Source organism: Bubalus kerabau, chromosome 5 (genome assembly GCF_029407905.1).
Source record: "Bubalus kerabau isolate K-KA32 ecotype Philippines breed swamp buffalo chromosome 5, PCC_UOA_SB_1v2, whole genome shotgun sequence".
Lineage (NCBI taxonomy): Eukaryota > Metazoa > Chordata > Mammalia > Artiodactyla > Bovidae > Bubalus > Bubalus kerabau.
In genome coordinates this window covers 50801986-50815592 of record NC_073628.1, presented here as the reverse complement: position 1 = coordinate 50815592, position 13607 = coordinate 50801986, and the positions used below count along the sequence as shown (strand labels likewise).

At 39.9% G+C, this 13607-nt stretch overlaps 1 protein-coding gene across 7 annotated transcripts in view; it reads right to left on the bottom strand.

Moving 5' to 3' along the window:
• Window positions 1–13607, bottom strand: part of DEUP1 (deuterosome assembly protein 1) — a 149427-nt gene that overhangs the window by 64818 nt on the left and 71002 nt on the right. For 6 of the 7 annotated variants that reach the window (XM_055581635.1, XM_055581633.1, XM_055581636.1 and 3 more), the window contains 2 exons: window positions 12375–12520; window positions 4900–5005 (listed from right to left, as the gene is read on the bottom strand). The exons of the other annotated variant lie outside the window; for it this stretch is intronic. In XM_055581635.1, the coding sequence (XP_055437610.1) occupies window positions 4900–5005; window positions 12375–12520 (252 nt within the window). The remainder of the gene's footprint in view (window positions 1–4899; window positions 5006–12374; window positions 12521–13607) is intronic. 7 annotated transcript variants of the gene reach the window in all.

Below are 13607 nucleotides of genomic sequence, written 5' to 3'. Positions count from 1 at the left end.
CTGTGTAACCTGTCTGAGCAGAGCCCTGGAATGTGGTTCCCACATTGGAAAAAAGCCAGAGTGGGATGACCTAACATGGAAAATACTCAGGTCAGGAAGGCAGGTGGTCCAGCTTCAGGCTTCATACCACCAATCCCTTACCAGGATCTATTCTTTATACTAACATTTTTAGAATTTCAGAGTTGGATGTAACCTTGGAAATCACGTGGTCTAACTCCATCATTTAAAAAAAAAGTGAAAAAAAAAAAAAAAAGACTCTCAGGGAAGGAACTGGCTGGGTCTAAATTACCCAGTCGTAAGAGCAGAAGCATAGACTATGAGGCTAGAGTACAAGCGCGTTCGCCCAGCACAGTATTACACATCTCCTTTTGTCTTCCATCTCCTCTCTCCAATTTTTTTCCTTATAATTTATCTGATGAACACTGGGGTTGTTCTATAATGTGTCTCAATTTGGATTTTATGATTGCATCCCTCTGATGTAGAATACACAGAACTGTAAAAAAAAGATCTTCATGACCCAGATAACTACGATGGTGTGATCACTCACCTAGAGCCAGACATCCTAGATTGTGAAGTCAAGTGGGCCTTAGGAAGCATCACTACGAACAAAACTAGTGGAGGTAATGGAATTCCAGTTGAGCTATTTCAAATCCTAAAAGATGATGCTGTTAAAATGCTGCACTCAACATGCCAGCAAATTTGGAAAACTCAGCAGTGGCCACAGGACTGGAAAAGGTCAGTTTTCATTTCAATCCCAAAGAAAGGCAATGCAAGAATGTTCAAACTACTGCACAATTGCACTCATCTCACACGCTAGCAAAGTAATGCTCAAAATTCTCCAAGCCAGGCTTCAGCAATATGTGAACAGTGAACTTCCTGATGTTCAAGCTGGTTTTAGAAAAGGCAGAGGAACCAGAAATCAAATTGCCAATATCCGTTGGATCATCAAAAAAGCTAGAGTGTTACAGAAAAACATTTACTTCTGCTTTATTGACTATGCCAAAGCCTTTGACTGTGTGGATTATAACAAACTGTGGAAAATTCTTAAAGTAATGGGAATACCAGACCACCTTACCTACCTCCTGAGAAATCTGTATGCAGGTCAAGAAGCAACAGTTAGAACCGGACATGGAACAACAGACTGGTTTCAAATTGGTAAAGGAGTACATCAAGGCTGTATATTGTCACCCTGTTTATTTAACTTATATGCAGAGTGCATCATGTAAAATGTCATGTTGGATGAAGCACAAGCTGGAATCAAGACTGCCAGGAGAAATATCAGTAATCTCAGATACACAGATGACACCACCTTTATGGCACAAAGTGAAGAAGAAATAAAGAGCCTCTTGATGAAAGAGAATGAGGAGAGTGAAAAATTTGGCTTAAAACTCAACATTCAGAAAGCTAAGATTATGGTATCTGGTCCCATCACTTCATGGCAAATAGACAGGGAAACAATGGAAACAGTGAAAGACTTTATTTTTTGGGCTCCAAATCACTGCAGATGGTGACTGAAGCCATGAAATTAAAAGATGCTTACTCATTGGAAGAAAAGCTATGACCAACTTAGACAGTATATTAAAAAGCAGAGACATTACTTTGCTGACAAAGGTTCATCTAGTCAAAGCTATGGTTTTTCCAGTAGTCATGTATGGATGTGAGAGTTGGACTATAAAGAAAGCTGAGCACTGAAGAACTGATGCTTTGGAATTGTGGTGTTGGAGAAGACTCTTGAGAGCCCCTTGGACTGCAAGGAGATCCAACCAGTCTGTCCTAAAGGAAATTAGTCCTGAATATTCATTGGAAGGGCTGATGTTGAAGCTGAAACTCCAATACTTTGACTATCTGATGCGAAGAATTGACTCCTTAGAAAAGACTCTGATGCTGAGAAGATTGAAGGCAGGAGGAGAAGGGGATGACATAGGATGAAACAGTTGGATGGCATCACTGACTCCATGGACATGAGTTTGAGCAAGCTCCAGGAGATGTTTATGGACAGGGAAGCCTGGCGTACTGCAGTCCATGGGGTCACAAAGAGTCAGACACGACTGAGCGACTGAACTGGACTGATGTAGCTTAACATGTTCTTAAAATAGTACTTCTAAAATGTGGGAAAAAATGAATATACTGTCATGAAGAAGGAGTAAGTTATTTTTTATTATTTTCACAACATTTAGATATTAAAGCATGCTATACTTCAAAACTCTTTAAATGAGCTTAATTTACCTAGCTCTAAATGACTTTTGGGTTTATTAAAAATGTCAATTTTATCACAAAATTAGTGACTAAAAATCATTCTATATTGAAAAAAGAGAAAAATAAAATACTTCCAAGAGTCATAATATATGGCTCTTGTTGGTTTTATTACAGAATGAAATGCTCTCTCCAAACACTTCCTGGAAACTATAGCTATTTATACACAATTTATTTGCTAGCTTTTCTGCACAGCAATGTATCATCTAGAGGCCTCCCAGAGCCTGTGCAGAGATTTGTGCCTGGCATTCTCTCCCTCCATATCAAAACTAGGCAGAACCAGTAGATTCCGTCTATCACTAAGCTGTATTACTCTACCTAAATCTATAAGGTTAAGAACAGTATAACTATACTTTGGGAGGCTTTAATCAACCTTTCATCATAAGGTATTCACTGGGGTCTTCAGTAAAGAATAGTTTTACAAATTATATTTTAAAATATCAGTAAAATTAGTTTCAGGAGATTATGTGAAAAACATAAGAAAAATGTTCATTAATTCATAACAACTTTTTCTACACTTAATAGTTGCCTCATAGTCAATTTTTCAGGAGATGGGACTTGTCTTTTACATTATTGTATTTCCTCAGAAATAAGCAGAATAGCACTAGTCCTGAAGTGAAGTGAAAGTCACTCAGTCATGTCTGGCTCTTTTTGAGCCCATGGACTACAGTCCATGGAATTCTCCAGGCCAGAATACTGGAGGGGGCAGCCTTCTCCAGGGTATCCTACCAACCCAGGGATCCAACCCAGGTCTCCCACATTGCAGGTGGATTCTTTACCAGCTGCACCACCAGGGATCCTACTAGATACTCAATAAATGTTTGTTGAATTTATACAAACACAGAATTTATGACCCTATACAATTATGGGAGACCTCAGCATTAATATTGATTTGGCTGCTAAATATTTCTTTCCCCTCATTGTGTTCAGGCACTGTGCTGGGCACTGGATGATAATTCAAAGCCATGCCCAGGTTTTTCCTACTTTTAATAATTGTTTAGACTATACATTAATGAATATGCTGTGTAATCCTTAAACCTAAAGAATAGGGAAGTGAGTAGCAGCCAGGATAAACTTATGGGGGAAAAAAACCCACAATGGAATTTTACTAGAGGAAGAACAGAGGTATTTTTTTGTAGGAGAGTTGAAACCCACAGGGTCTTCCATGGCAGTGTCCAGGTCTTATTCATACTCCTGTTCCCAGCTGCTGGAAAGTACTTGCTACATGTTCGGTATAACCAACAGTAACAGCAGCAAACATCTATTAGGTGCTTCCCCTGAGCTAGGGAGGCCCTGTTCTAAGCACTTTACTTGCATTATTTTCTGGATTTAAAGGAAGAGTATGAACTTACTTAAAGGAAGAGTATGAACTCTAGAGCCAGATTGCCTGGATTCAGATCTGGCCTCTGCCACTTAATAGCTATGATATTGGTGGAAATTACTGACCTTCTCTGTGGTTTCGTTTCCTTAAATATAAAAGAGGATAGTATTAGTACCTACTTTATCAGATGGGAGGGCTTCCCTGGTAGCTCAGTTGGTAAAGAATCCGCCTGCAATGCAGAAGACCCAAGTTCGATTCCTGGGTTGGGAAGATCCCCTGGAGAAGGGAATGGCTACCCACTCCAGTATTCTGGCCTGGAGAATTCCATGCACTGTTTTTCCATGGGCTTGCAAAAAGTCGGACATGACTGAGCAACTTTCACTTTATCAGACGGTTGTGAGGAATATAAGAATCAGGTTTTGCTAAGGCCTTAGAACAGCTTCTGGCACATGGCAAGAGCAATTTAACGTTAGTTGCTCAGTTGTGTCCAGCTCTTTGCAACTCCATGGACTGGGGCTCCCCAGGCTCCTCACTCCATGGGATTCTCCAGGCAAGAATCCTGGAGTGGATAGCCATTCCCTGCTTCAGGTGATCTTCCTGACCCAGGGATCGAACGGGGGTCACCTGCATTGCAGGCAGATTCTTTACCGTCTGAGCCACCAGAGAAGCCCAAGAGTTGTTTAAGTAGCAGCTAGTATTAGCTCGTTTACTCATCATGACCTTATGAAGTGAACTGAACTGAAATCAAAGTCGCTGAGTCATGTCTGACTCTTTGCAACCCCATGGACTATACAGTCCATGGAATTCTCCAGGCCAGAACACTGGAGTGGGTAGTCTTTCCCTTCTCCAGGGGATCTTCTCAACCCAGGAATCGAAGGCAGATTTCCCGCATGGCAGGCAGATTCTTTACCGGCTGAGCCGCAAGGGAAGCCCCATGACCTTATGAGGTAGGACTAATTAGCCCAGCCCCATCCTAGAAACAGGACTTTGAACAACCGGCAAAGGCAGCTTCCTCGTTTATGCACCTGGCATGTGGCTGAGTGCCTGGCTGAGCTCTCACTCTTGCCATCAACTGCCTTTCACGGAGCCCGAAGCCCTCTACCTGTCATGAGCAGTGTCCCAGCAGTAGAGTGATGACCAGAAGTTTGTGTTCCCTATCACTTCACACTGAGAAGTGTCAGAATTACAGCTTGGTAGGTTATTGTCTTAGGAGAAAATACATCAACAGCAGGAGGAAGAAGGGAGTGAGAGGGAAGATTTTTTTCCCCTTTGTATTCAAAGATTTCGGATCTGCCTGGAAGAATGGAGCTCCTTATTTGCCATACCTTGTTCAACTCTTTTTCATGATCTGGTAGATCTGGGGTCACTGAAAATAGCTCTTTCCTTTTTTTTTCTGTTTCTTTAATAGATGGTGAATAAGATGATTCAAGTCTACAAATTAAAATGAATAAAAGTTAAACTTGATAAATTGTTATGATTACATTGTTAATTTAGGCCATAGTAGGCTGCAGAGACAGATTATTAATCTGCTGGAGACATTTCTAGTTACACACATGGAAAGTTCTAATACATTCAGGTCCCATAAGTATTTACATATTTAACTGAGTGCAAATAATAGTGTTAGTGAAAATAAAACACAGTAATTAATATGGAATTTCAATTATACATTAAAAATTGGCTGAATACTCAATTTGCACATGTAGATAAGATTTTTGGATAAGAAGAAAAAGACTGTTTCATATAATAAAATATCTTGGGAGTAAGTTTAAAAAGGGAAATACACCTGACCTGCTTCTACACTGTGGAAAGGAACTATGTCAGGATATGTCCAAGGGGAGCAACTACTCCATAAAAGTGATCCAAAATGATTAAATCTGACAGCCTGCCCAGAGAAAGCTCAAATAGTCTATTCTTCAGCTGCTCAATTTATAAAATGGAATAGCAACCACATATTGGCACTAGACAGAGAAGGCAATGGCAACCCACTCCAGTACTCTTGCCTGGAAAATCCCATGGATGGAGGAGCCTGGTAGGCTGCAGTCCATGGGGTCACTGAGGGTCGGACACAACTGAGCGACTTCACTTTCACTTTTCACTTTCATGCATTGGAGAAGGAAATGGCAACCCACTCCAGTGTTCGTACCTGGAGAATCCCAGAGACGGGGGAGCCTCGTGGGCTGCCATCTATGGGGTCGCACAGATTTGGACATGACTGAAGCGATGCAGCAGCAGCATGGGCACTAGAGAGGAAAGGCAGGAACTAGTATGAAAAGTACAATTTCCACAGGAAATTTGGAGAACTAGAAACAGGTAATGTTCACTTCCACATCAGGGAGATTGGTAAAATAAAAAATTGTTGAAACATGAAAAATAAAGATAACCATGCTGCCAAAGAACTAAACAGACATTTCTCCAAAGAAGACATGCAGATAGCTAAAAAACACATGAAAAGATGTTCAACATCACTCATTATCAGAGAAGTGCAAATCAAAAGCACAATGAGGTACCATCTCACCCTGGTCAGAATAGCTGCTATCAAAAAGTCTACAAACAATAAGTGCTGGAGAGGGCACGGAGGAAAAGGAACCCTCTTACACTGTTGGTGGGAATGCAAACTAGTACAGCCACTATGGAGAACAGTGTGGAGATTCCTTAAAAAACTGGAATAGAACTGCCATATGACCCAGCAATCCCACTGCTGGGCATACACACCAAGGAAACCAGAATTGAAAGAGACACGTGTATGCCAATGTTCATCGCAACATTGTTTACAATAGCCAGGACATGGAAGCAACCTAGATGTCCATTGGCAGATGAATGGATAAGAAAGCTGTGGTACATATACACAATGGAATATTACTCAGCCATTAAAAAGAATGCATTTGAATCAGTTCTGATGAGGTGGATGAAACTGGAGCCTATTATACAGAGTGAAATAAGTCAGGAAGAAAAACACCAATGCAGTATACTAATGCATATCCATGGAATTTAGAAATATGGTAACAATAACCCTGTACGCGAGACAGCAAAAGACACACAGATGTATAGAACAGTCTCTTGGAATCTGTGGGAGAAGGCGAGGGTGGGATGATTTGAGAGGGTAGCGCTGAAACGTGTATATTATCATATGTGAAGCAGATCACCGGTCCAGGTTCGATGCATGAGACAGGGTGCTCTGGGCTGGTGCACTGGGATGACCCTGACAGATGGAATGGGGAGGGAGGTGGGAGTGGGGTTCTGGATGGGGAACACATGTACACCCATGACTGATTCATGTCAATGTTTGGCAAAAACCAATGCAATATTGTAAAGTAATTAGCCTCCAATTAAAATAAATTAATTACTTTAAAAAATTAAAAAAAAAAAGATAACCATGCAAGAAACGTAGCATGCTTTCCACTATTGCTGGGCTAACCTGATAGTGTCTGGGGTTTTGAGGAATGTACCTACCTGTAACTGAGCATGATTTTACATTTCCAAAGAGCTTTTAAAATAGTTCCACAAATCAGAAACTAAGCCACACATACAAACAAAACAAAATCTGAGAGACGAGAGAAATAACTAATGAAAAGATGGAAAATAAAGGGCTCTTTTAAAATGTATAAATTATACATGTATCCATTCTCCCCTATACTCCCCTCCCATTCAGGCAGAGTTCCCTGTCCTATACAGTAGGATCTTGTTGGCTATCCATTTTAATATAGCAGAGTGTATATGGATACATGTTTATGTATGGCTGAGTCCCTTTCCTGTCCACCTGAAACTATCACAATATTGTTAACTGGCTATACTCCAATATAAAACAAAAAGGTAAAAAAATAAAAGGTATAAATTAATAGTGGTATCCTTGAGGTGCATGTGTGTGGACTGGACTACTTTTTTTGGTCATCAAATATACATATTAACTCTGTAGAAAACAGAGTTTATCAGAGTATATATGCTGCTGTAAGTTGTCATCTAGGGAAAACCACTGTCAGCATTTTTGTGTATACTGTCTTTTTTGTCTATGCATATGTGTATAAACACATGTTTCCCATACAATTAGCATGTACTGCACGCACTGCTTTTCAGGCCCCTTTTGTTTCCCCTCAGTAATATATTGTGAGCATTTTATCCAGCATTCTAAAACATTAGTTTAGGGTCAATCTTAAATTTGTCTTCTTTGCTATGATTTTAAAATGGTGAAAAATGAAATTTCCTATTTTTAGTTCTTTCCAAGCAATTCAGGGAGTGGAATGCTGAACTGAATGGTAAAAACCTCATAATGATCTTATAAATTTCAGTGAGTGAGTGGAATAAACATCAAGCTTTAATGTGGACAAGTTCAAGAAGAAAATAATAATCATGTTAACATAAAGACACAAAGGAACTGTCATTTATCATGTAAGAAGGGAATGTAGGAATTATTTTTAATAACTCTCAGAACATGTCATCCCAAGATACTTCTATAAGTAAAGAAAACAAAAAGCTAACAAAATCTTGGCATTAATGAGAAAAGTTTTGAAAATAAATAGAAACACTACAATGCTACTGTTATAAAACTGTTGTGTGTTTACACTCAGTAGCCTTGGCTGCTTCACCCCAATACAACTGTAAAAAAGAAACAGAATTCCAACAACAACAACAACAACAAAACAATAAAGAGGACAGAATCATGTTCAAATGAACACAAACTAAAAGGATTAGAAATTTTCAATGGGAAAGATGAAGGCTGACAAGACTATGCCCAAAGTCTAAAATACAATAGAAGCTGTGAAAAGTTAAATACCTATTTTTCATTGAATCTCAGAATACCAGAACTGAAGACTATCCTCCAAATGAGAAAGCTGTAGTTTGGAGACCAAAATATATACCAGCTTAAATAGAAAATGTAAGCAGGCATAACAGAAGAGTTGTATTGGCCAAATATGCAAATAACTGCAAGATTTTAGATTAAATCCTATATTCAAGGAAAGTTGGCCATGTCTGGAATTAAAAATTGACTGTGTGAGATACAGCTCCAGAGAAAATACCTATAATGCTCTTCATAAACCAAAGTTAGACATGAGCTGAATGGTTTGCTATTCTTGGAAATTTCTTATATTTATAGGAAATTTCTTAGGCATATACATTCCATATGTGAGGACATTTTTCACCAGCTCATCACACAGGAACAGTGTCTTGCACATAACATATTTCCAGTGGATTTATTAATGATCAGTGGCGATGACATATAGCATGTATATCTGACCACTCTAAAGCTCATACTGGCTAATAGGCATTCTACCACTCTTGGTTAGATAGACAAGAGGTTACTCTGGGGAATATTAATTTGCCATCTGAAGACCTCAGAGGAATGCTAGCAGGTCATACAGCTTTGAAAAAATAATGCTTCCCTTGGTGGCTCAGATAGTAAAGAACCTGCCTGCAATGCAGGAGACCCCAGTTCGATCCCTGGGTCAGGGAGATCCCCTGGAGGAAGGCATGGTAACCCACACCAGTACTCTTGCCTGGAGAATCCCATGGTCAGAGGAGCATGGTGGGCTACAGTCTATGGGGTCACAAGGAGTTGGACATGACTGAACAACTAACACTTTAAAACAATGTAATCATCTTACAATAAATATCCATCATCGTTTGGCTATTCAGTTTCTAAAGTCCTATCGATCTGGCATTAGCCTTCAGATGTGAGAAGGACTGAAGGTCTACTGAGAATTGGAACAGCAGGGAATAGTGAGAATAGTCTTATTTACAAATATAAACATTTAATAATCCTCAGCAGTGCCATTTCCTTTGTGGTTATATGGTACACAATTCCTGACTTTAAAAGAGGATAAAACATCTGCTCTAACAAAACTCTTAATGGAACTGACAAGGTGATGAGTTTGGAGGCCAAAATAAATAAAACATTTATGAGTGAAAAGTTGACGCTTAAGACCATCAACATAAAAACATTTGAAAAACATGCAGTAAATCTTATTTATAAACACTGATAATTAAATATTAGCTATATATTATTGTTCATAGTATAGAGCTAATATTTTAATTATATGAAGACCTACAAGACCTTTTAGAACTAACACCCAAAAAAGATGTCCTTTTCATTATAGGGGACTGGAATGTAAAAGTAGGAAGTCAAGAAACACCTGGAGTAACAGGCAAATTTGGCCTTGGAATACGGAATGAAGCAGGGCAAAGGCTAATAGAGTTTTGCCAAGAAAATGCACTGGTCATAGCAAACACCCTCTTCCAACAACACAAGAGAAGACGATACACATGGACATCACCAGATGGTCAACACTGAAATCAGATTGATTATATTCTTTGCAGCCAAAGATGGAGAAGCTCTATACAGTCAACAAAAACAAGACCAGGAACTGATTGTGGCTCAGATCATGAACTCCTTATTGCCAAATTCAGACTTAAATTGAAGAAAGTAGGGAAAACCACTAGACCATTCAGGTATGACCTAAATCAAATCCCTTATGATTATACAGTGGAAGTGAGAAATAGATTTAAGGGCCTAGATCTGATAGATAGAGTGCCTGATGAACTATGGAATGAGGTTCGTGACATTGTACAGGAGACAGGGATCAAGATCATCCCCATGGAAAAGATGCAAAAAAGCAAAATGGCTGTCTGGGGAGGCCTTATAAATAGCTGTGAAAAGAAGAGAAGTGAAAAGCAAAGGAGAAAAGGAAAGATATAAGCATCTGAATGCAGAGTTCCAAAGAATAGCAAGGAGAGATAAGAAAGCCTTCCTCAGTGATCCATGCAAAGAAATAGAGGAAGACAACAGAATTGGAAAGACTAGAGATCTCTTCAAAAAATCAGAGATACCAAGGGGACATTTCATGCAAAGATGGGCTCAATAAAGGACAGAAATGATATGGACCTAACAGAAGCAGAAGAGATTAAGAAGAGGTGGCAAGAATACACAGAAGAACTATACAAAAAAGATCTTCATGACCCAGATAATCACGATGGTGTGATCACTCACCTAGAGCCAGACATCCTGGAATGTGAAGTCAAGTGGGCCTTAGAAAGCATCACTATGAACAAAGCTAGTGGAGGTGATGGCATTCCAGTTGAGCTATTCCAAATCCTGAAAGATGATGCTGTGAAAGTGCTGCACTCAATATGCCAGCAAATTTGGAAAACTCAGCAGTGGCCACAGGACTGGAAAAGGTCCATTTTCTTTCCAATCCCAAAGAAAGGCAATGCCAAAGAATGCTCAAACTACCACACATTTGCACTCATCTCACATGCAAGTAAAGTAATGCTCAAAATCCTCCAGGCCAGGCTTCAGCAATACGTGAACCGTGAACTTCCTGATGTTCAAGCTGGTTTTAGAAAAGGCAGAGGAACCAGAGATCAAATTGCCAACATCCGCTGGATCATGGAAAAAGCAAGAGAGTTCCAGAAAAACATCTATTTCTGCTTTATTGACTATGCCAAAGCCTTTCACTGTGTGGATCAAATAAACTGTAGGAAATTCTGAAAGAGATGGGAATACCAGACCACCTGACCTGCCTCTTGAGAAATCTGTATGCAGGTCAGGAAGCAACAGTTAGAATTGGACATGGGACAACAGACTGGTTCCAAATAGGAAAAGGAGTTTGTCAAGGCTGTATATTGTCACCCTGCTTATTTAACTTATATGTAGAGTACATCATGAGAAACTCTGGACTGAAAGAAACACAAGCTGGAATCAAGATTGCTGGGAGAAATATCAATAACCTCAGATATGCAGATGACACCACCCTTATGGCAGAAAGTGAAGAGGAACTCAAAAGCCTCTTGATGAAAGTGAAAGTGGAGAGCGAAAAAGTTGGCTGAAAGCTCAACATTCAGAAAACGAAGATCATGGCATCTGGTCCCATCAGTTCATGGGAAATAGATGGGGAAACAGCGGAAACAGTGTCAGACTTTATTTTTTTGGGTTCCAAAATCACTGCAGATGGTGACTGCAGCCATGAAATTAAAAGACGCTTACTCCTTGGAAGGAAAGTTATGACTAACCTAGATAGCATATTCAAAAGCAGAGACATTACTTTGCCAACAAAGGTCCATCTAGTCAAGGCTATGGTTTTTCCTGTGGTCATGTATGGATGTGAGAGTTGGACTGTGAAGAAGGCTGAGCGCCGAAGAATTGATGCTTCTGAACTGTGGTGTTGGAGAAGACTCTTGAGAGTCCTTTGGACTGCAAGGAGATCCAACCAGTCCATTCTGAAGGAGATCAGCCCTGGAATTTCTTTGGAGGGAATGATGCTAAAGCTGAAACTCCAGTACTTTGGCCACCTCATGCGAAGAGTTGACTCATTGGAAAAGACTCTGATGCTGGGAGGGATTGGGGGCAGGAGGAGAAGGGGATGACAGAGGATGAGATGGCTGGATGGCATCACTGATTTGATGGACATGGGTCTGAGTGAACTCCGGGAGTTGGTGATGGACAGGGAGGCCTGGTGTGCTGCGATTCATGGGGTCGCAAACAGTCAGACACGACTGAGCGACTGAACTGAACTGAACTGATACTATTGTTCATACAATATTCTGAAGAATAAATGTTCTAAGAAAGTCTTTGACTTCATAAGTATCCATAATATCAGAACATGCTATAATATTCCAGGTAAGTAAAGACATTGATTTTGAAGATAAAATAATCACTACCTTTATTTTTTAATATCTAATATTACCTTATAATTAATAGCATAATAATACAAAACAGACTTTTAATTCCAATTTCAAACATCAAACTCTTAAAAATACTTAAGCATCATGTTTTGAACAGTTCTTCTCAGGTTGCTGAATATAAAAATACCTTTTCTTATTTTCTTGAGTACTTTGGGACTCTCCTAGTTTTAACAGTTCTCTGTGCAATTGCAATCGTTCCATTTCTATAATTCTCAAGAGATCATCACGTGACTGTAACTCACTTTTCACTTCTGAGAGTCCTGCTTCCATGGCCTAAATAAAAACATCAAAAATTTTCAATGCTTACATTTGGATATCATGATGTATGCAATACATTTTAAAATATTTAATATATATGAAGCATCCTAATTTCAAATGACCTGATACCTAGTCCTTTGCTGGCTTAATCTTACAGAATTTAATTCATTTATTCAACAAATACTTACTGAGCTCTTAACTCTGCTCAGCACTGAGGATACAGACACAGGATCTGTCCTCACAAGCTCACAGTCTAGTAATAAAGACAAAGAATCATCCACATATGGCCATACTGTATGAAAGAGGGAAACATAAAAGCTTGAGTACCAATGCATAAAATTTGGATTAATGCAAATAATTGCGAATGGCCAAGAAAAACCTAATTTCAAAGCTGACCAACAACGTGAATTATAAACTGTGGTTTATGGTTCCTTTATTGCCCAACAGTAGCCCTACTTTAGCTGATAACTAGAAATACCAGCAATCCTGTGAGCCCCATGTTTTATTTGGATAATAGCAGAGGCTTGAGCAAGTTTAGAAGCTGTTGGGAAGGATCCAGCTGGGACAGAGAAGGATTAATACTGATGCTGTCACGGTCCAGAGAAGGTGGGTGAGGTGGGTCCCAAAGCACCAGTGAAAGAGTTGCCTAATGGAGAAGAGAGTCCCGCTGCCCTTTCAACAGGAAAGAAGGAAGGAAGATGGAATGGAGACACACGCATTTGGAAGGAGGGGTAGGAGAGGGGCCATCTGTTGGCTTGTATTTTCCTTGTGAAGGACAAAGGAAATGCCAGTGGAAGGAGAGGTGGAAGTGGGCCTTGAAAACAAGGGAATTTCTGAGAGTGGAGAAGGTTCGAGATGGCCTGCAGTGAATCAGTCATCAAATCTATGGCCATTTTTCAGTTCAGTTTAGTTCAGTCGCTCAGTCGTGTCCGACTCTTTGGGACCCCACGAATCTCAGCACGCCAGGCCTCCGTCCATTGCCAACTCCAGGAGTTTACTCAAACTCATGTCCATCGAGTTGGTGATGCCATCCAGCCATCTCATCCTCTGTCATCCCCTTCTCCTCCTGCCCCCAATCCCTCCCAGCATCAGAGTCTTTTCC